This window comes from Staurois parvus, unplaced genomic scaffold (genome assembly GCF_062004578.1).
Source record: "Staurois parvus isolate SC_StPar_1 unplaced genomic scaffold, SC_StPar_1.0 ptg000019l, whole genome shotgun sequence".
NCBI lineage: Eukaryota > Metazoa > Chordata > Amphibia > Anura > Ranidae > Staurois > Staurois parvus.
The window spans coordinates 13,998,857-14,023,434 of record NW_028317815.1 but is presented as its reverse complement, the minus strand read 5'-3'; the positions used below and the strand labels follow the sequence as shown (position 1 = coordinate 14,023,434).

The window sequence follows — 24,578 nt, the reverse complement described above, 5'->3', positions numbered from 1 at the left end:
AAAAATACAGCAAACGTATAAAAATAAAACAAAAGCAATTTCAATTACAAAAAACTTAATCATTCTTGCAACAGTTAACAACTGGGTACCTGGTCAGGTGATGTTATATTCATTGTGCTGTCTGCAGTTGTCTCCTGTAATGATCTAAAATTGAAGTTTTCATTACAAAATATACAACTAACTAAAATAAAAAGCCACAATTTAATCAATGTTAAATTACTTGTGTGTGAACAAAAACACTACTACACATTTCAAACTTGATAAACAGGTACAATTCTAGAAAAGCATTCTAAAACTATTTACTTACTTTGGAAGGGAGGTGGTGGCAACCTTGCTATTATCATTAGGGATCCTATTATGCAAATACATTGCAGTAAATATGACATCTCTATATTTCACTTTATCAGATATGGATGTTTGGAAATTGCATTTAAAAGAGACCCTGTCACCTTACCCATGCAGGGCAAGGTTACAGTGGAGTTAATTTACTAAAACTGGACAGTGCAAAATCTGATGCAGTTGTGCATGGTAGCCAATCAGCTTCAAACTTCAGCTTGTTCAATTATGCTTTGGCAATAAAACATGGAAGCTGACTAGCTTCTATGCAGAGCTGCATCAGATTTTGCACTCTCCAGCTTTAGTAAATCAACCCCAGTGTCTCTGCAAAGCACATCACCTGACCCCCTCACTCATATGCACTCCTTTGCAGCTCTGCTGCATCCAGCGCTAATTGGCTGTGTTGGTTAACTGGAGAAGTTGCGATGTCTCCCTCCTATCATGTGACAGTGCTCAGCCTGGTTGTTAGACCTGGATACCTTGGTTGTTAGACTTGGACACCATCACAGAGGAACAAGTAAAGTGCTCCATTTCCAACAATCAGTGCTTCATGAAATCCTCCACCATAAACACAGAACACTCACCAGATTTATATGACTACCTATTAAAATGAAATAAACTTTCTAGACCTGACTATCAAAGACAGATCTGAACAGTTTCCTACCTACTCATAGTTGTCACCACACGAAATGGGTTAGTAACAACCCTAAGAGACTATTGGAATGCAATGTAATTGCGATCTGTATGAGGATTACTTTTCCCAGAGCAACGTCTTAATGGATTGGTTTAAGATAAAGGATACAAGGAGCAACAATTAATTAAAATTCAAACAGAAGTAGCAGGGATGAATAGAGAGGAACTACTAAACAAAAAAACAGAGGACATGGAAAAATAACATGAAAAACATGGAATTTGCATTTGTAACGGATTTTAACAGGGACTATAGAAGACTGGAGAAAGTGATAAGTAAATATTGGCCAATCTTTTGAAGGATAAGCTATTGGGAAAAGAACTACCCCAAAAAAAAAAGAATTTCATTTATAGGAGGGCCAAATGTTTAAGAAACAGGATAGTGAGAAATGTACTAGACCCCCCGCCCAAGTAAAAAAGTCACTTTCCTAGATTTAAAAGGGTTTTATAGGTATAAAAGATGTGTTTCTTGTAGGACAAGTGATCATAAGGAGAGGAAAAGAACACATTTCAAGTCAAATAGAACTGGGAAGGTATATGACATTAAACATTTGATTACATGCAAAAGTATGCATGTCACCTACAGTGAGGAACAGAAGTATTTGAACATCCTGCAATTTTGCAAGTTCTCCCACTTAGAAATCATGGAGGGGTCTGAAATTCACATTTTAGGTCCATTCCCACTCTGAGAGACAGAATTTTAAAAAAATTCAGGAAAATCACATTGTATGATTTTTAAAGAATTTGTCTTGCACTGCTGAACATAAGCATTTGAACACCTAAGAAACAGCACGAATTCTGGCTCTCAAAGACCTGTTACTGTGCCTTTAAAAAGTCCACCTCTACTCCACTCAATCTAACTTAGTAGCACCTGTCTGAGCTGTTTAAAGACACCTGTCCACCCCACAGTCAGTCAGACGCCAACTACTACCATGGGCAAGACCAAAGAGCTGTCAAAAGACACCAGAGACAAAATTGTGGACCTCCACAAGGCTGGAAAGGGCTACGGGGCAATTGCCAAGCAGCTTGGTGAAAATAGATTAACTGTTGGGGACAGGACAACTGCACTGTATTAAGGAGAGGATGAATAGGGCCATTTATTGTGAGATTTTGAGCAACAACCTCCTTCCCTCAGTCAGAGCATTGAAGATGGGTCGTGGCTGGGTCTTCCAACATGACAACGACATGACAACGACCCGAAGCACACAGCCAGGATAACCAAGGAGTGGCTCCGTAAGAAGCATATCAAGGTTCTGGAGTGGCCTAGCCAGTCTCCAGACCTAAATCCAATAGAACATCTTTGGAGGGAGCTGAAACTACGTGTTGCTCAGCGACAGCCTCGAATCCTGACAGATCTAGAGGAGATCTTTCTCGAGGAGTGGGCCAAAATCCCTGTTGCAGTGTGTGCAAACCTGGTCAAGAACTACAGGAAACGTTTGACCTCTGTAATTGCAAACAAAGGCTTCTGTACCAAATATTAACACTGATTTTCTCAGGTGTTCAAATACTTATGTTCAGCAGTGCAAGACAAATAAATTCTTTAAAAATCATACAACGTGAATCCTAATTTTTTTTTTTAAATTCTGTCTCTCAGAGTGGGAATGCACCTACAATGTGAATTTCAGACCCCTCCATGATTTCTAAGTGGGAGAACTTTCAAAATCGCAGGGTGTTCAAATACTTCTGTTCCTCATTCTATGTACTGGAGTGCAGTTGTGTACTCCAGTAAGTAGGGCGTACAACCAACAAGGGGACACATGAACAAAATAAAAAAGGGATATGAAAAACAGTGTGTCAAAACATTTTAAAAAACATCATAATAAAGATGTCAATTGGTATTTTATGGTATTGATAAGGTCCAAGAAAATTGGAGAGGGCAAGATATCGCAAAATGAAACAAAATGGATTCATTTATTAGACACACCAGCAGGATTGAATATAGATATTGATCTTAATTACTTTATCACAAATTATTGAAATGTATAACATGGTCTATGGTATGACCTCATGATCAATATGTGTAATGCATGGGTGTCATAATATGTATGAGGGCATGTGGAAGAGTTGCTTAGAGAGGTTTATTGGTGATTGAGCTAGTTAATATACAAATCAGGAAGCTGGGTGCTTGCTATACATGCAGAGATTGGATGAACCGATCGAGGAGTAAACAAATGGTTAACAGTGCAGTATTTAATGAAGGGGGTGAGGACTTTCTGCTGTGCCTCTTGAGAACATCAGGAAGCGGAAACGCCACATTGGGGTGTAGCAGGAAGGGACATCATCCCTCACAGCGACACCGTAAGTGGTTAATACAGGAGAAGGTGGCGGTGAGAGAGCCTAGAGCCAGATCCATGTTATCCCTATGCTTATGATGTAACATGCGTTTTTATCCTGGTGCAAGGGTATGCACATAACAATGTGAGTGGGCATTGTGGAAATGGGTTTTAATAAATAAAAGGTTTTAAAGATTTCACACTATGGTAGTCTCCCTCCATCTATCCCTGCATGTTGTGTGAGACATTTAAAAGCAAACAGTGCAGTTGGCCCAAGAAGGAGACGGCTGATGGTGGCTATCCATCATGTATGACTCATCTTTGATAGGTAGTCATATAAATCTGGTGAATGTTCTGTTTCTTGTGGAGGATTTTGTGAACAGTATGGCACTGATTGTTGGAAATGGAGCACTTTTTTGAGCACAGACACTTTAATAAGTTTGAAAACATTGTGCATTATACTGTGAATAACTGAAAGCACTTGGACACTTTATATGCACAGAGAGACTTTATTGAAGCACAAAGGACACTTTATTGAATCATGTTTAATTTTTATTTGCGGATATAAGCATTGTAGAAAATGCTTGTTTAATGCACATGTTTAAACAAAAAACAATCACGCTGTATAAAAGATAAGGTATATATAATGGTGGTGGTAGTGTGCCAGATTTAAGTGCATTACTCCAGTGTGTATCCAAACTCTGGCAAAACCTGCTATATTCTTCCACATGGATCATTTTAAATGTTATCTTTCTCCTATTTTCTCTACATAAATCTCCCTCTCCTTGCCAAATCACTAATCTGCATTGCTCACCACCCCTCACTACAGTATTTACACCACTCTGGTAATGGCGTTTAATTTGGAACAGTTTTTAAAGCAGAACACTGGAGCAAGTGCTACGTTCTGTTGGCAAACATGATCGGACACGTATAAAAACTGTTGCATAACATGTTTAAGCGGATTTAGCAGGACTGTTCCAACACCACAACTTGTCATAAGATTGTTAATTGCCACATGAAAAATATGGCAATATTTAAAGCACAAAACTGACATATTTTCCTTTGATAATTACCTACAGATTTTTTCATCTGATTGCAGTAGCTACTGTGGTTTTCCCATTAATTTTTAGATACTAAACACACTAGATTTTAATCTTTTTTACTTTTTAGGGTTGAATAAGGCTGAAGTTTTAAACATATCTAAAGTTGTCATAACATACAGTATACAGCATACTGTAAATATCTGGTGGTTATTGAGATTTATTATATTTTAGGTTATTGAGAATATTAATTTTCAGGCTGTTGAGCTACCCCACCACAGCTTATTTCTAATTTACAAATTTGCACTAAAAATTATTTTGTGCATTTTCTTTGTATAAAGCCACACATATTTTACTGGTACATGGTCAATAAACAAGCATATACATTTCAGATTTCTACAGGTTACATTTTCATGATTTGCAGAATTGTTTTTAAATTTGGAAGCAATACTTCAAGTAACAAATCGATTAGATAAATTATAGAAACTAATTACATTTTACTTACAAAATTTCAGAATCATCTAAGCACAATTTTGAAGGAACAATGATTGGTGACATTGGCAATTCTGTATTGTTTCCACCACTTAAAAAAACTGCTTTGCACATATCAACACGATGTGGCATTTTATCTTTGAATAAAAAAAAGAGTATATTTAAATTGTCATATCACTTTACGTCAGTTTAAAGTTTATAGTCAGCATTCCGTCATAAAATGTAAGTTAAATTTTTCTCTTCTCTACTTGTTACTATTGGACACATAGTAGGACAGTAACATAGTAACACAGTAAGATAGGATTTCAGAATGGCTACTTGCACATTATAACGCACTCTTATTACAGTATGAACCTCTGTTTATTCTGTTACAAAATGTTGCAAAACATTTGCCGATAATTTACTTCATTTCAGGGAAGTAGGGGGGTATATGTGCAGGAAAGTGTCATCCTTCACAAAGAAAACACAGTCATTATTTGTAAACGTTGTAAAGGACCTCTATGCTAGTAACAAGGGTTACAGCTTCACTCTGACCTGTATGTCTGGTAACATTTCTTGCATAGGTGGTTGGAAAGGCATCATTCATCTCACATCTTTACTACACATTTCTGGTGCACATAAAATGGATTTTAAACATATTTCCACTTGTGCATTCAAATATGAGAAAACTCCACTGTATGTTTGATATGTGTTCCCATTCACACAACATACCTTAAAAAAAAATTTTTAGATATTTCTACAGGAAAGGTGTCATGGCTGAAGCCAACAATCTTTGCACAGTATTTTTGTCCACACTCTATTCCTCATAAAAGTGGTTCTTCACCCTAGAAACCAAAAACTAATACTCAGCAGCAACTACAAATACTGTAGCTACTGATTTTAATAACAGGATTAACTGTCTAGTGATCCACTGTGGTCCTCACCTGAGCCGGCTCTTCGGGTCTCCAGAGGTAACCAGCAAGTTTTGAATATTTTTTTTTGTTATTCTATGTGAATGGGAGCGTATACTAAATTTAAAGTAGGAGTTAAACCCCAAAGGTGAAAATACACTTTAACCAGTTGTCGACCGCCCTATAGCAGCTTTATTGCTACAGGGCGGCCGCTCTGCAGAATTGTGTATATACACTGCTCAAAAAAATTAAACAAACACTTTGAAAACGCATCAGATCTTAATGGGGAAAAATATCATGCTGGATATCTATATGGATATGGACTGGGTAATGAAAAGAAAATTATCAACCTATATAGTAATGAATTTAAAGACACCCCGAAAATCAAAGTGAAAAAATGATGCAGCAGGCTAGTTCATTTTGCTGAAATTACATCGCAGCAACTCAAAATTGTACTCAGTAGTTTGTATGGCCCCCACGTGCTTGTATGCATGCCTGACATGCTCCTAATGAGATGACGGATGGTGTCCTGGGATATTTCCTGCCAGATCTGGACCAGGGCATCACTGAGTTCCTGGTGCAACCTTGCAGCGTCGGATGGACTGAAACATGATATCCCAGAGGTGTTATATTGGATTTAGGTCAGGGAAGCTTGGGGGCCATTTAATGATATCAATTCCTTCATCCTCCAGGAACTGCCTGCATACTCTCACCACATGAGGCCAAGCATTGTCGTGCACCAGGAGGAACCAGGACCCACTGCACCAACATAGGGTCTGACAATGGGTCCAAGGATTTCATTTCGATACCCAATGGCAGTGAGTATGCCATTGCCTATCCTGTAGAGGTCTGTGTGTCCCTCCATGGATATGCCTCCCCAGACCATCACTGGCCCACCACCACTTCAAGTCCGGACACTTTTACCCCCTTCCTGTCCAGGCCAATTTTCAGCTTTCAGTGCTATCACACTTTAAATGACAATTGTGCAGTCATGCAACACTGTACCCATATGAATTTTTTGAGACAGATAAAGCATTATTTTGGTGGTATTTATTCACCACTGGGATTTTTTTTTTGCTATGCAAATGAAAAAGTCTAAACATTTTGAAAAAAAGTGTTTTTCTTATAAAATTTTGCAAATAAATAATATTTCATCATAAATCTTGGCCAAAATTGATTGTTATCTTTTTAGTAAAAAAATAACTAAAATTAGTTTATAACCAAAAATTATAATTTTTAAACTTTTTTTTACATTTTTATTTTATTTTTTGATATTATTATTTATGTTTGTTTTTTTTTTTAACATACTGTCACCCTAGCAGTACAGTGTCACCATGGTGACACTATTCTACTTGTGGGGGGTGATGATTTTTTTTTTTTTTAATACTGATTGCTTTTATACCCATAAAGGCTGTAAAAGCAATAATTTCTCCTCCTCTCTGGCTGCATTCTTGCAGCCACTGAGAACTACTGTGTGAGCTGTGATTGGTCACAGCTTGTCATATGGTACAAGGCTGTTGTGAATAGCCTTGTACCATGTGACCTTTGTGATCATTCACAGATTTCACACGTAGAAAGCAATGATGTCAGAAGTGACATATTGCTTATTACTCTGCATGTAATCACTGATTGGTCAATCAGTGATCACATGATCGGGATCTCGCACAGAGGTCCCGTACGATGATCAGTGTTCCACTGTGTCCGGAGGAAACATCGGGCACCGGATCACGGCGCTGCGTGCTCCCAAGAAGCACACACAAGCAGGGGGCGGGGAGGCCATTTATAAACGGCCACCCACCCCTGCACTGCCACCGTCTGGCCGTTTATATACAACGGCCGGACGGGAGGTGGTTAATTTCATTAACACCAAAGCAGCTGAAACTGATTAACAACCCCCTCTGCTACCTAACTGACCAGATCAATATCCAAAGAGTTTAATTGGCTTGATGCTATACTCTGATTAAAAAGTGTTCCTTTAACTTTTTTTGAGCAGTGTATATGTGATTCTGCACTTCCGGATAGAGTGTACGCGCACGTGCCTCTTCTGCTGTGATTTGTCACAGCAAAAGCCAATCATTGGGTGCCGGACAATGAATGACTGCCGACACCTGTTGAGCGGCAAGGAGACACACTGGACTGAGCTCTGTATAAACAATACAGAGCTCCATCCTGTCAGCATGGAATGCAAAGGCAAAGCAGGGAATAAAATCCAGAACATCCCTTAGTAAAAGCACCTGAAAGTAAGCACAAAAACACTGGTTAGGCACACAGTTATCCATTTGAATGCCCTAGATATCCAGCCAGTTTCATTAGTACAGTGATGGTGCATATTTTTAGCACTGATCTCATTGTCATTGGTTCCCACAAAGTGTCAGTTAGTGTTAAACTGTCTGCTGCAATATCGCAGTCTTGCTAAGTAGCTGATCGCCGCCATTACTATTATTAAACAAATGAATACAAATTCTAGTATCCAGTGCCTTGAAAAAGTATTCAAATCCCTTGAAATTTTCCACATTTTGTCACATTGCAACCCAAAGCGTAAATGTATTTTATTGGGATTTTATGTAGTAGACCAACACAAAATGGCACATAATTGTAAAGTGGAAGGAAAATGAAAAATGGTTTTCAAAAGTTTTTACAAATATGTGAAAAGTGTGACGTGCATTTTTATTAAGCCCCCTGAGTCAATACTTTGTAGAACCACCTTTCATTGCAATTACAGCTGCAAGTTTTTTTGTCTATGCCTCTATCAGCTTTGTACATCTAGAGAGTGGAATTTTTGCCCATTCTTCTTTGCAAAATAGCTCAAGCTCTATCAGGTTGGATGGAGAGCATCTGTGAACAGCAATTTTCAAGTCTTGCCACAGATTCTCAATCGGATTTAGGTCTGGACTTTGAGTGGGCCATTCTAACACATATATACTTTGATCCAAACCATTCCATTGTAGCTCTGGCTGTATGTTTAGGGTCGTTTTCCTGCTGGAAGGAAAACCGCTGCCCCAGTCTCAGGCCTTTTGCAGACTCTGACAGGATTTCTTCTAAGATTACCCTGTATTTGGCTCCATCTTCCCATCAACTCTGACCAGCTTCCCTGTCCCTGCTGAAGAAAAGCATCCCCACATGATGCTGCCACGACCATGTTTCACGGCGGGATGGTGTGCTCAGGGTGATGTGCAGTATTAGTTTTCCGCCACACATAGCGTTTTGCTTTTAAGCCAAAAAGTTAAATTTTGGTCTCATTTGACCAGAGCACCTTCTTCCGCTGTGTCCCCCACATGGCGTCTCGTAAACTTCAAATGGGACTTCTTACGGCTTTCTTTTAACAATGGCTTTCTTCTTGTCACTCTTCCATAAAGGCTAGATTTGTGGAGTGCATGACTAATAGTTGTCCTGTGGACAGATTCTCCCACCTGAGCAATGGATCTCTGCAGCTCCTCCAGAGTTACCATGGGCATCTTGGCTGCTTCTCTGATTAATGCTCTCCTTGCCTGGCCTGTCAGTTTAGGTGGATGGCCATATCTTGATAGGTTTGAAGTTGTGCCATACTCGTTCCATGCCATACTCGTGCCATACTCATGCTGAACAGTGCTCTATGAGATGTTCAAAGCTTGGGATACTTTTTTATAACCTAACCCTGCTTTAAACTTCTCCACAACTTAATTCCTGACCTGTCTAGTATGTTCCTTGGCCTTCATGATGCTGTTTGTTCACTAATGTTCTCTAACACACCTCTGAGGGCTTCACAGAACATCTGTATTTATACCAAGATTAAAATACATACAGGTGGACTCTATTTACTAATTAGGTGATTTCTGAAGGCAATTGGTTCCACTAGATTTTAGTTAGGGGTATCAGAGTAAAGGGGGCTAAATACCAATGCACACCACACTTTTCACATTTATTTGGAAACATTTTTGAAAAACATTTATAATTTTCCTTCCACTTCACAATTATGTGCCACTTTGTGTTGGTCTATCACATAAAATCCCAATAAAATAAATTTACATTTTTGGTTATAACATGACAAAATGTGCAAAATTTCAAGGGGTATGAATACTTTTTCAAGGCACTGTATACACCTAAAATTAACTAGTTGCACTTTCAGTGTCATTAATTGTTAAAGACAAAGCAAACACAGAAACAAGCATACATTTTGCCACATGAAAAAAACATGACAAATGCAGCAAAACACGCAGTAAACTCGCATCACACTAAAATGTCCATACTTTGCAATGTGTAGTGCAGTCCATTGGAATCATTGGGCTGCCCTATGTATGTCTCTGGAAAAACAAGCCAAAAAACATTCAATCTCTCTACTGTGAATGGGGCCTGCAACTGAAATTGGTGTGTTTACACAGAACAAAGAGGTTGCATTTACATTTGTGTGTTTCTGAATGCATGGCAATCTGCGCCAAAAATGCACGCTTTGCCATGCATTTTAGAAACACACTGCAAATGTGCATCGTGTTTGGGTTGTCATTACATGTTAAAGGCACCAAATAACAAGAGAAATGCCTCCTGTGCTCAAGAGTGGTGAGAGGATGGAAGTATTTCCGGTCCTTGAAAACATCAGCACCCACTTTGCTGCCCTCTAAGGGTCGGGGAAAACCCAAAGTGCTCACTGCAAAAACAAAGAAACAGAAGGCACACCGGCCTAGTGCATTAGCTGAGAATTACCTATATTGAGTTAAAAGGAGATATACTCACTCACAAACAACTGTGCTGACAAAGGCATATCAATATCCAAAGCAATCATGTCACCAGGTCAGCTCCCAAAGCAAGAGAAGACCCTCAAATGGCTGATGCATTTCGAGGGGCGATCCCCTCTTCATCAGAATCAATATCGATTGTTACATAAGCAATCCTTTTATATAACAAAATGAGGTCACATGGGTAAAATAGACTCCTACCACAAGGGGAAGGTGTAATGGCCCAAATATTAAACAGCTGGCTGCGTACAGGGCAAGACATACTCATAAAGACACAGTGATATGGTATGATTAGCCCATATAAGTATCAATACAAAACACATAAAATACATTAAAAATATTTTAAAACTGTATTAGATTAGCAATGGCTAAAATAATTAAATAGTACAACAAGAATATATACCTCAAAAGCTGGTAAATGTTCGACTCACATATAATCAGTGGGGCCATTGACTCTCCTGCATCAAACGATGTCCATGGGTGAATAGTGCTATTGTGAATTGGAATTGAATTTGAAAAATCATTCCCACAAAGAACAGCAGGTTTCATTAAATGAATTGCAAAAAACGCCCAGCAGGGTGCAGCATGTTGATGTGAAGCACACGCCAGCCGAAAACCGGAAGTTTGGCCTGAGTGTGCGTTCCAGCTGTGTCCTCTGGACATCCGAAGACATAATATCCGGTCACTTTAAAGAATCGAAGGGACGCTAGAGCTGGAAAGCCGGCAGTGACACCCAGCCAGACAGGATGTAATCACACTGGACAATTACCTATGAGGGAATTCTCCCAGATAGGACACAAAAAAAAAAAAAAAAGAGTCGAAATACAAATGACAAATAAAAATAAAATCAAACTAAAATAAAACAATATGATAATGCTACATGGGTAAAAGATGATTTCTAATGTATATCTAGTGAATCAAATTTTTTATTTAATGATTCTAGTTAGCATGATTGATAATTCTAAAAATGATAATGACAAAAAAATGCATGTATGTATACCTAAATGGTAATTTTAGCCATATACTATGTGCCTCCAAATGTAAGCCCTGTGGCTGTACGCAATCTGCATGCGGCCAAAACCGGGTGCGTCTGTCCATGTATATGAACAGAGGCAATACCATTCTAAATAAATGGCCGTACTACCATACAGCTAAGTACTTTTAAGAATATAAGAAACAATGTGCAACCAAACAATGTATAGGGGACAAGAATGTCTGAACAACAGCTCAAATACGGCCCGGATCCAATTCTCACAGGCCGCCTGAAGGCAGACTATCAATACATATTCAACCACTAAAGCATGATAGAACCTGCACCTGCAACAACATTTCCTACATTTTCGGTGCGTGAGTGGCAGAAAGCACCGTATCTTATCACATGAGCCTGACTCAATAAGCATGAAAAACTTGAAAAATACTGTCACTTTGTATCCAGGGCTGACTGTATACTCTAAATAAGAGACAATGTATGTATGTATGTATGTGCGTGCGTGGTCTCATACACGCACATACTCTCAGACATGATAGTCATGTAGAGTGGATGAATACATGCTTCAGGTGAATGGGAAAAAAAGGGGGATAAAAATGGATGAGGCAGATGGGACCAATCTGTAGCACGTTCTTCATTTAAGATTTTAGTTCTAAATTGGGAAAGCTCCACTTATCTGTATCATACTCATAATGCTTGCATGTGAGACTATCAATTTCATTCATAGCAGGCTATACTGCAATTTCTGTACATACATTTAACACTGGTCTAACAAAAAGGAAATCGTTAGAAGAAATTGAACAAAGGGACCCAAGTGCTAAAATTGAAAAGGAAGAGTTAGATCAAGTTGTGGATTTCTAGATCCTCATTAAGCCCTTTGGGGGCTAGACACCCCAGGGCACAGGTGTCAAACTGTGGCCCTCCAGTTGTTGAGGAACTACAAGACCCATCATGCCTCTGCCTTTGTAACTGTCTGCCTTGCAATGCCTCATGAGATTTGTAGTTCTGCAACTACTGCAGGGTCGCAGTTTGTCACCCCTGCCCTAGGGTGAAAATCCAAAAGCTCTCTTGCACAGTCTCGGATGTCGCTTGCCATTGTCCACTTCATTTGGGATGGGTTTGATCCCAAAGGCACGAATGCCAGAATAGTCACCTTCATGTGTGTCTTTGAAGTGGCGTGTGAAAGGGATTTGTGCTTCTAATGACCACTGGTAGGTTTCAGTTTCCCCGTTGAGCTCAAGAGACCGTGTTCTGGAAGGAAGAAATGAGCATGCACACACAGGTTTCCAGAAGACAATCAATCTTTATTCGTAGATTCTTCTTCTTATATTGTAACAAAGAAAACCATACAATAGGATTTTGCTGGATACTTGTCAAGGCTGTGAACGTGAGATTTCTCAGACCTTGAAATCAGTTACAAGTAACCAACTGTTATTTTCCCATGGGACAGAAGTATTTGACTTTTAACTATATCATAGCAGAAACAAATGCTGTTAATACAAAGAAATAACTGGATACTTTCCCTGCCTCTACCAAGGCTAAGCTAAGATAAAAAACAAAAGAATATTGTGAGTACAGTTCTATAATACATACACAGCTTTTACATGCACGTCTTCATATTTTCATTAACTCATTCTGGGCATAATACAAAACAATTAATCAAAATGGAATACAAGAAACAAAATGGATGGGAACAAGGAACACACATTTCCCTTCAGCGTGGGACCGAATACTTCTCTCCCATGATGTATGTTCCCTTTGTGTTCACTAATGCGGACCCTCAAAGCCCACATAGAGTAGCCCAAAAGGGCAAAGTAACCCATAGATCACATACGTAGCCTCGAAACTAAAAAATTACTTGATAATATGTGTTCTACCATCAGTGCCTGTTACATCCTGCTTGTGATACCACATAAGAAAGCATGTTCCACAGTTTTTAACCCCGCACCTATAGCTCCTTTTTTGATCAAAGATGGATGTCCACCCGTTTGGGTTTTTCTCTATAGAATCCTTGGGTTTCTGTACTCTACTGGAGGCTATGATGCTTCTCAGATCTCACGGTTTCCTGAAAATAAACTCAGGTTTCTCTGCTAAAATACCCCCCAGGACTGGATCATTGCTAAGAATATTCCAATTTTTTGTAAAGTTTTTGTAAATATTCGTTGTATCTTCCAAGCTTTACTATTAAATTGGGTGCAAAAACGTACAGGGTGTGTGGTCGACACGTTCTTGATGGAGACCTCATTATTGGGGACAGAAATCTGTTCTTTGCTCTTCATATTACATAAATGACAAATATTTGTTAAAGGCTTCTTCCACATGGCACTCCTCATACCCCTTTTCTCTGAATTTCTTTTTTAGGATGCTGCCTTGTTTCACATAGTCCTGCTTGACTGTGCATGTGCATCTCAACCTTTCTAATCCAACGGGGGTGGTAGGGACTCCCAGCATGCAAATAAGAATTCCCGGCACTAGGTTTGAAATGTGTTCTTGAAAGAATGGAACCTTCAGGACCAATCCTCAACTCTAAATCCAAAAATATGAGAATATGTTCATCAATGACATGGGTAAAAGAAATGTCATAGGTGTTACTCCTACAATTCTCCAGGTAACCATCTAATTGAGAATATGAACCATCCCAAATGAAAAGAATGTCATCAATATATCTGGCATAGAGGACCAGGTGCGCTCCAAATGGGTTGTTATGCCAAATGAACTGGTTTTCCCAGTAACCCATAAATAGATTGGCAAAACATGGGGCGAACCTGGCTCCCGTGGCTATGCCCTGTATCTGACGATAATGTTTGCCCAAAAAGGAAAAGTTGTGTTGTAAGGTGAACTCAATGCTGTTGTAAAGGAATTGTCAAATAATACTGTATGGCTCTCAGTCCGAGTTCATGTTGAATAGAGGTGTACAAGGAAGCTACATCTAACAAAAGCCACCTATAACCTGGTAACCATAAATGGTTGGAAAGTATATCCAGCATATGGCTGGAGTCTTTGACATATGAGGGAAGATTGATGACGAGATTTTGTAAAAAGTGGTCAATATAGCAACCTAAATTGCTGGTGAGGCTCTCAATATCCACTGTGATAGGTCATCCAGGGGGATTCTTTTCATCCTTGTTGTTAATAAATCTAAATTATGATTCAGCACTTATATTGATGGCAAGCTTGCAAAATATTTGGTTTTTATGATTAGTCATAATTAATATTAATATGTGTAAATGGTCTTTTGACAAATGGTAGTATTACTATTCTTCAATTAAACTGAGGCTGAAAAAGATATGAATAAGTTAAGCGGAGACAGTAAAATAAGACAGGAGTAAGCTGAACTAGCTAAATCAGTTGAAGGCTGAGTATACTATATTTAGGCTGGTAGTTATGTCAAGGTTATTAGAAATGACTTACTATTACATTATGTATTTTAATAGTATCTGTGTCTATTTAGTATACGTTTCTAACATTGATACATATATAGTTTAGTGATTATACATTGATATGTTCTTAAGCTATATTATTCTTTAAATATATAGCTGAGGGTTACATCATTAGTACATCAGCATACATATGTTCCTGTCCATCAAACATCATATGTATAGTATCCCCTCCCTTTTATGAAATGGCTTTGCTAAGCAGTAATAATTTCCATAGAAGGTATTAAGATCAGTAACTATGACGTACATTTGCCTCATAAAAGACCATGAGACGAGAACGGACAAGAGGGACACACTTACACGCTACATGACTCTTGCATACACACGTCTGAGAAGCTGCAACAGGTGCATACTGTTACGAGATCACTTCCGGCTACAATATAGTCACGTCCGGCTTCTTCTTCACAAAGTCATTGAGACGGACAAGGACATGGATAACTGCACATGGCAAGGACAGCCATGACAAATAATGGTGACTTTGTCTTTAAACGTTTGCTTGTTATTTTTACAGTAGTTTTATCTACATGGAACTGTTCATAATACGCTTTACATTGTTATTTTACACCATTGTGTGATAGAATAAAATCACACTTCACTTGTTATTTCAATGGCTCTTTCATTCATAATCGCCTCAAGACACTAGAAGAAGTATTATATGTGTCTAAAATCCAACACTTGTGTATTTTGGGGATGTGATAAAAGTAAGGGGTGGTTGATTATTTTTTATATGAAAAATAATATTCAGGTTTGGTCAGAACACCCTCTATTAGTTTTGTATCTAATAAACTCTTAAGTTCTCTCATGTATAAGAGTCTCAAAGCCTCCTCAAAGTCTCCCTGTCTTGTATGACTAGGCAACCTCCTTTGCCTGTCTAATAATAACCCCTGTGTTGTGTTTGATGGTCTCCAATGGACCATGAAGGAGATCTTGATTACTTGGGTGTCTGCCCTTCTTAGCGCATATGTTCTTGAGTTCACTAAAGACTACCTCATAAAATGCAAGAATATGACTGCCTTTCACCCAGTGTGGTTAAAAGGTGGATGTAGTTCTAAGCCACATATAAATGGATTGCTTATGTAACAATCGATATTGGCTCTGATGAAGAGGGGATCACCCCTTGAAACACGTCAACCATTTGAGGGTCTTCTCATGCTTTGGGAGCTGACCTGGTGACATGATTGCTTTGGATATTGATATGCCTTTGTCAACACAGTCGTTTGTGAGTATATATCTCCTTTTAACTCAATAAAAGGTAATTCTCAGGTAATGCACTAGGCTGGTACAACCTCTGTTTCTTTGTTTTTGCAATGTTAAAAGGAACCCAAAGTGCAGCAACCACATCAAAAACCTCAGTAACGCACCTTGCTCCACTCCAAAAAACTTTCTGAAGCCTTTCTGGGGCAATTGTTGCGTGTATAGCAGCTCGTTCAATAGAATGGGTTGCCCTATACGTGACGAGTGAAAATGCTCCAAAAGACCCAAAACAAACGCATGTGGGAATGTTAGTCTTCACTACATGGAGGTGTGAACGGGGCCTGACAAATGAGTGTCTCCATCCACTCCCTCCTATGTACTTGTATAAAGATGTCCATACACTATGCAATCTGATTTTACAATCTCTGTACAATTTCCTTTAGATTTACCAGAACTATGGAATAAAAGGACACACCTGAACAATCCATTTCATTTGTATCAAATCAGACAGGCCCTTGTACTACATAGCTGATGGGAGGAAGGTAGTATTGTAGTAAGGGAGGTGAGGTTCAGAGTGGTGAACACATCCTATCACACCCTCTTCTGTGATGCAACAAGGAAGTGAAGGATTCTGAGAAGTGGCCTACAGGAAGTGAATACTGAGAGACCATCGACAGGAAATGATGTAATCTGAAAATCCGTTCAAAATCTCATATAAACTGATGAAAAATTAAATGTTCTGTGGATGAGGTAAGTGAGAGAAAAGCACATTGGGATGGCTGGGCCAGAAATGGCATTGGAAAACGCTTCTATTTATTATGAAAAGTGAACTTATTCTTTAATTTGTGAACAGGAGACTAGGTGTCAGTCTTGCAAATCTCAGAATAAGAAGCCTGATGCTGAAAAGTCCATGAAGCACTAACCGATCTGGCAGAGTGTACCCTAACAGGGAAGAAAGGAGCCCTGTTCTTTAGATCCGGGGTATTGAAATAAAATTCATAGAGGGCTGGTCAGTAAAATTCTTCAGAGGTCCGAATCTCATGCTTGTACTATGACTCAGGTCCTTCACATCACAACTCCCCCTCTTTTAATCACAGACCTCCTTTACAATAGTGTGCTCAGCCCCCACCCCCTTCACATCAACTGCCTCAGCCCCTCTTTACATCACTGTTCTCCGTTCCATCCTTACATAACAGACCCCCTTTACATCTGTTTCCCTCCCTTTACATCACAGCCTTCCTTTACAACAGTGCAACTGTCTCCTTAGTCCCTACTTCTCATCCCAGACCCTCTTCATATTACAGTCTCTCCTTCCTCTTTTATATTGCAGTTCCCTTCCAATCCAAGCCCTCTTTCATCAACGTTTTCTTTACCACAGTGTCCCCAGCCCCTCCTTCACATTTTAACCCCCCATCCCATCAGTCCCGCTCCCCCTTTACATCAGTGTCCTTTATCAGTCCCCATCTTACATCACAGTCCTCCCTTCACATCACCCCCCAATCCCCCCCCCACACACACACACCCATCCTTACATTGCAGTCCCCTTCACCTCACAGTCACCTCCCTTATATTACAGCCACCCCCCCTTACATTGCATTCTCCCTCACATCCCAGTCCCCCCTTGCAATCAAAGCCCCCTCCCATCACCCACTTGTTTATTTGAAATGTTCCAGACTTGCCGCACTTCCCACCCTGTGCCCTGCTGTGAGGATGACAATGCCTGAGCTGGGATACACTGGAGTGGACATCCACCCAGGCTGCTAAATGGCACACTGTTGCTTGGCCTGTGTCTGGATTGTGGTATGCCATTTAGTGATGCCTGCTTAAGACCACTGGCCCAAATGATGACTTGCATAATCCACCTAGCAACTGTGATGCAAGAAGCAGCGAATAACCTGTAGAGAATCACCCAGAAAGCACAAAGAGGGACTTCAATTACCTAAAAGAGGCTGTAGCCGAGAGGTAGACTAACAGCATGTACCACATTAAGGCAATGGATAGAAATCTATCCAGGATGTTTCAGAGCAGAACATAAAGAAGGATGAACAATGTCTTGGTTGAGGTGGAAGGAGGAATCAACCTTATGGAAGAAAGAGGCTCTTGACCTCAGAACTACCTTGTTTTTATGTAACACTGAGGAGGATACTTTACAGTATAAAGCCACTAACTATTAGACCCTTCACACAAAGATTATAGCAACAAGGAAGGCAACTTCCTTGGAAGGAAACCGAGCTCCTGGTCTTCCCCCCACCCCATCCTCTCCATCACTACTAACAACGCCACCATCTCTCCCACCCCACACGCCAAAGTCCTGGGTGTCATCAAACTATAACATCAAAAAACGTATGCAGTCAGCAAATAGGGCTGTGGTTGGTACTATTAGAATTTTAGAGTGAAGACTCTTAATTTCAATGCTTATGTCTACATGATATCTTACAGATACTCCAATTCTAGATCAGTCGGTCTTGATCTGGGCCATCTTTGTTTCATGAGTGGAGTGAACCCTGCTGAAGGGATATATATATATATATATATATATATATATATATATTGTAACAGGGTTAGCTCGGCAGCGGGTGTGTGTGACCCCCTGGATGGGTGCACAACACAAAAAAAATAGGCACAGCACAACAATAGTGGAGGTGAAAACAAACAGGTGCAATTTATTTACAATATTTACAGAAAAAAGGATAAACAAAAAGAAACATCAAAATAAATCCTGGCCAACTTGGCTACTTACTGCAACAACAGCTTCTCCCTAGCTACCCACTAGGTACAGCCTGCTGCTATACCTAGTTGCTAGTACTTGGAGGCTAGCCACACAGGCTTTGGTCTCTCTGCACACAGGTAACAGGTCAGCTCCCCAGACAGTTCAGGCACAGATCTGGTTCCAGGGTGGAGCAACTCCCTAAGCACTCTGGGAGGTTTTATAGAGGTGTTTAATGAGCCCACTACCTTCAGCTGGGCTCATTACCTCAGTGCTGAAGGACTCAGCACTTCCCTCTAGTGGTACAAATCCCCATAAAGCCTGAACCTTGGACAAATATATCGTCCATCCAGGACGCAACCAGGTGATTTCACCTGCCTACTGTCACATACCCCCCCCTCTTGTTTCAACCTTGGGGTTGTAACACCAGTAGCCAGGCAGGCATGTACCCGGGATAAAGCATCCACATTTCCCATCTGAACTCCAGGGCGATGCTTCACCGTGAAGGTAAATTCCTGTAGGGCCAGAAACCACCTATTTACCCTTCTATTGGTCTCCTTATTTTGAGCCATCCATTTCAAGGGAGCGTGATCTGTGATCAGGTCAAAATGTCTGCCCAGCAGATAGTACCGAAGGGAATCTAGGGCCCACTTCACCGCTAAACACTCCTTCTCAATCGTGGCGTAATTTTCCTCGTGAGACTTTAGCTTTCGGCTGAGATAGATTACTGGGTGCTCCTCCCCCTGCCAAACCTGGGACAGCACTGCTCCTAAGCCAACATTGGATGCATCCGTCTGGACCACAAAGTCTTTTGAGAAGTCTGGGGAGTATAGGACTGGCTGGCTACATAAGGCCCTTTTTAAAGACTGGAAGGCTGCTTCAGCCTCAGGGGACCACTTAACCATGACAGGCTCCTTCCCTTTTGTCAGGTTGGTTAGGGGTACTGCCATAGAAGCAAAATGGGGAATGAATCGCCGATAGTAGCCAGCAATTCCTAGAAAAGCCCGTACCTGCTTTTTGTTATTTGGGCGTGGCCAATTCTGTATTGCTTCCACTTTGTTTATCTGAGGTTTTATTACCCCTCTCCCAATAGTGTACCCCAGGTACCTGGCCTCCTCCTGTCCAATCGTACACTTCTTTGGGTTGGCCGTAAACCCAGCTTTCCGTATTGAGTCTAGCACAGCCTGAACTTTTGGCAAATGTGAGGCCCAGTCTGCGCTATGGATAATCACATCGTCCAAGTACGCTGCAGCATACTTCTGATGGGGACGAAGAATCTGATCCATTTTTCGCTGAAAGGTGGCCGGTGCATTCTGTAACCCGAACGGCATTCTTTTATACTGGAATGACCCTTCTGGGGTTACAAATGCAGTCTTCTCCTTTGCCGACTTAGCTAGGGGAATTTGCCAATAACCTTTTGTCAAGTCTAGCGTTGTCATGTACCGGGCTGCTCCCAGTCGGTCGATTAGTTCATCTATCCTTGGCATGGGGTAGGTGTCAAATTTTGTAACTTTATTCAACTGTCGAAAGTCGTTACAAAATCGCCAGCTCCCATCTGGTTTGGGCACCAACACTATGGGGCTGGACCAGTCACTTTGGGACTCCTCTATCACCCCCAAATCTAGCATTCTCTGTACTTCCCCACGTATTGCCTCCCGTCGAGCCTCTGGGATTCTATAGGGTTTCAGTTTTACCCTTTCACCCGGTGGGGTGATAATGTCATGCTCCACCCCCGAGGTTTGTCCCGGCAGCTCAGAAAAAACATCTGTGTTGCGGAGCACAAACTCTTTAGCCTCCCGTTTTTGAACTGTAGACAGCATGACTGCTATTCCAACCTCCGGAACCAAGCAGTTAGATGGCGCTGGTGACAAACCCTCAGCAACTAGGGATTCCGTGTCCCTCCAGGCCTTTAGCAGATTAATGTGGTAGATCTGCTCCGGTTTCCGCCTTCCTGGTTGTCTGACCCTGTAATTCACTTCACTCACTTTCTCAATCACCTCGTAGGGGCCATGCCATTTGGCCAGGAATTTGCTTTCAACCGTATGGATTAGCACTAGCACTCTATCTCCTTCAGCAAATGACCTGGTCCGGGCCCCCCGATTGTACACCCTCTGCTGCGCTAACTGTGCTTGGGACAAATGTTCCTTTACGATAGGCATGACCTGGGCAATTCTATCTTGCATTTGGGCGACGTGCTCAATCACACTCCGGTGGGGAGAACTCTCACTTTCCCAAGTTTCCTTGGCGATATCTAACAGCCCCCTTGGGTGTCTCCCATAGAGCAACTCAAATGGTGAAAACCCTGTGGAGGACTGGGGTACCTCCCGGATGGCAAACATCAAATAGGGTACTAAATAATCCCAACCCTTTCCATCCTTATCTACCACCTTCCTTAGCATTTGTTTCAGGGTTTTGTTGAACCTTTCCACCAACCCGTCAGTTTGGGGATGATACACAGAGGTGCGCAACTGTTTGACCTTGAACAGTTTGCACAGCTCTTTCATCACCCGGGACATAAAGGGGGTTCCCTGATCCGTCAGCAGTTCCTTTGAAATACCCACTCGGCTGAAAACGAGGAATAGCTCCTTAGCTATTGTCTTGGCAGAGGTATTTCGGAGTGGAATTGCTTCTGGATAGCGGGTGGCATAGTCGAGTATGACCAACAGGTACTGATGCCCCCTAGCGGATTTCACCAGCGGACCTACCAAATCCATGGCAATCCTTTCAAAGGGGACCTCAATGATGGGAAGAGGTACCAGTGGACTACGGAAATGGGGCATAGGGGCCGACTTCTGACACACAGGGCAAGAGGAACAGTAATTTTCCACCTCCTTAATGACCCCAGGCCAATAGAACCGCTGCAGTACTCTTTCCCGTGTTTTCTCCGCCCCCAAATGACCCCCAAGGATGTGTCCATGGGCCAACTCCAACACCAACTTCCTGTAAGGTCTGGGCACCACCAGTTGCTCAATGGTTTCTTCTGCCCCTTGAGCAACTCGATAGAGTAGGTCCCTTTCCACAAGGAAGTATGGATAAGCAGCAGTTTTTTCAGGACTCACTAGTTGACCATCTACTTTTACTACATTTTCCCGGGCTTTTATCAGTGTGGGGTCTTTCAGCTGTTCGGTTGCAAAATTTTCCCTATGCACCTCTAAGTCCGAGAACTCCACAACCGGCAGATTTTCATCTGAGGAGGCGGGCTCCTCCTCAGTTCCTTGGGTCTCCCCAGCTAGTACCGACAAGGGGAACTTGGGAGAGACCTCACCACACTCAGACGCTTTCTGGGATTCACCTTCCTGGTCTGCAGGGGAGACAGTGGGGGGGTCAGAACAATCCCAGAGTTCCCAGAATTTTGGAAAATCCCTCCCCACAATGGCATCATGTGGTAAATGAGGTACCAATCCTACCTGATGAGACAGGTTACCTTTGGGGGTCTCAAAAAACACAGTAGCCACGGGATACTCCCTAGTGTCCCCATGCACACAAATCACCGCCACCTTTTTATGCCCAGAGACCTTTGTAGTGACCATCTCCTCTCTTATCAAGGTTACCAGGCTACCTGAATCCAGCAACCCCACAATATTATTTCCATTAACAGTCATTTTGCACAAATGTTTCTCAGTGCCCGGGCTGGCCGTGCATACCACTGTCGCAAACAGCGACTGACGTCTATTGCTCAGAAAGTCACACTGCATAGGCTCATCCACCACTGGGCAATTAGCTGCAATGTGTCCCTCTTGCCGGCAGCGGTAACAGACAATTTTTTTCACCGCTTCTTGCAGCCTTGGCCTTCCTGGCCGCTCTTGCCAGACATTGGGTAATACTCCCACCCTCTCACTCTCTCCACCCTCACCCCTTGTAGTCATCTTACCCGCCGCTGGGGATGGTCTGGTCTTAGGGTGGAAAGTCCGTGAGTCTCTGGAAGAGGAGGTCAGGTTCTCAGTAGCCAAGTATCTCTCCACTAGATCCACCAGCTTGTCTGCAGTTTCTGGGTCTCCATGGCTGACCCACTTTTGAATAGTAGTAGGCAGAGACCTTAGGAACCGATCCATGACGACACGTTCCACAATTTTTGGGGCGGTCAAAGTCTCTGGCTGCAGCCACTTCCTGCTCAGGTGAATGAGATCATACATCTGTGACCTGGGAGGTTTCCCAAGCCGAAAAGTCCAATTATGTACCCGCTGAGCACGGACAGCGAGGGTAACACCCAACCGGGCCAAAATTTCCACTTTTAGCACATCATAGTTTTTGGCTTGGTCCGGCTCTAGGTCATAGTAAGCTTTTTGCGACTCTCCAGTTAATAATGGGGCCATCAGTCCAGCCCACTGTTCTTTAGGCCACTTTTCCCTTTCAGCAGTCCTTTCAAAGGTGGTTAGAAACACCTCCGGATCATCCTCTCCCGTCATTTTTGGCAATAAACGGCCCACAGAAAATGATGGTGTTTTACCAGAATCAGCCTCAGTCTGCTGCTTCTGCTGGAGCTGCTTCAAAACAGCCTCCATTTGTTGCTGGTGTTTCTGGTCCTGTTGCACCAGCAATTCCCTATGGCGGACCTCTGCTTGTTCCAAGGCCCTCTGCTGGGCTGCAATGCTCTGCTGGAAACTTGCATTTGCCTGTTGTTGATTGGCATTTGCCAGAGCCAACTGTCTGATTATCTCCTCCATGCTGGCCTTTAGTTACCACAACTGCCCGCATCCTCCACCATATGTAACAGGGTTAGCTCGGCAGCGGGTGTGTGTGACCCCCTGGATGGGTGCACAACACAAAAAAAATAGGCACAGCACAACAATAGTGGAGGTGAAAACAAACAGGTGCAATTTATTTACAATATTTACAGAAAAAAGGATAAACAAAAAGAAACATCAAAATAAATCCTGGCCAACTTGGCTACTTACTGCAGCAACAGCTTCTCCCTAGCTACCCACTAGGTACAGCCTGCTGCTATACCTAGTTGCTAGTACTTGGAGGCTAGCCACACAGGCTTTGGTCTCTCTGCACACAGGTAACAGGTCAGCTCCCCAGACAGTTCAGGCACAGATCTGGTTCCAGGGTGGAGCAACTCCCTAAGCACTCTGGGAGGTTTTATAGAGGTGTTTAATGAGCCCACTACCTTCAGCTGGGCTCATTACCTCAGTGCTGAAGGACTCAGCACTTCCCTCTAGTGGTACAAATCCCCATAAAGCCTGAACCTTGGACAAATATATCGTCCATCCAGGACGCAACCAGGTGATTTCACCTGCCTACTGTCACAATATATATATATATATATACATATATATACACACACACACACACACACATATATACACACACACACACACACACACAGTGGTGCCTTGGTTTACGAATGCCTCAGTTAACGTAATTTTCGGTTTACGAATGAAAATCCATTGAAAATAATGCCTCGGTTTACGAATCTTTTAATTTTTTTCGCAATACGAAATGTATGTTGATGCTGATTTTTTTAATGCAATTGTGGGCTTTTTTTTTTTTTCTTCACTATAGCTCACAGGATTAGCTGTCACTTTTCCCGGAGTTAAAGGAAACGGTTTCTTTTAAGGAACTAAAAGGAAATATGGTTTCTTTTAACTTGGGGAAATAAACTAAAAGAAAACTCTCTCTCTTTTAGCTGGGGGGAAGTGACAGCTGAATTTCTGAGCTATAGTGAAGAAAAAAGAAGCGGTAATTACATTTCAAAACCAGCACCATAATAAATAAAAAAAGGCGTGGGGTCCCCCCTCCCATCCATACCAAGCCCTTCGGGTCTGGTATGGATTTTGAGGGGAACTCCCATGCCAAAATTAAAAACAAAATGGCGTAGG

The 24,578-nt window shown here is 41.6% G+C and overlaps 1 protein-coding gene across 1 annotated transcript in view; it reads right to left on the bottom strand.

The window, feature by feature from the left end:
• REDIC1 (regulator of DNA class I crossover intermediates 1) overlaps window positions 1-24,578 on the bottom strand; it is a 59,127-nt gene that overhangs the window by 20,775 nt on the left and 13,774 nt on the right. Inside the window, exons 3-4 of the mRNA XM_089686663.1 lie at window positions 4,845-4,968; window positions 90-144 (exon numbers count right to left, since the gene is read on the bottom strand). Coding sequence (XP_089542789.1) covers window positions 90-144; window positions 4,845-4,968 — 179 coding nt within the window. The remainder of the gene's footprint in view (window positions 1-89; window positions 145-4,844; window positions 4,969-24,578) is intronic.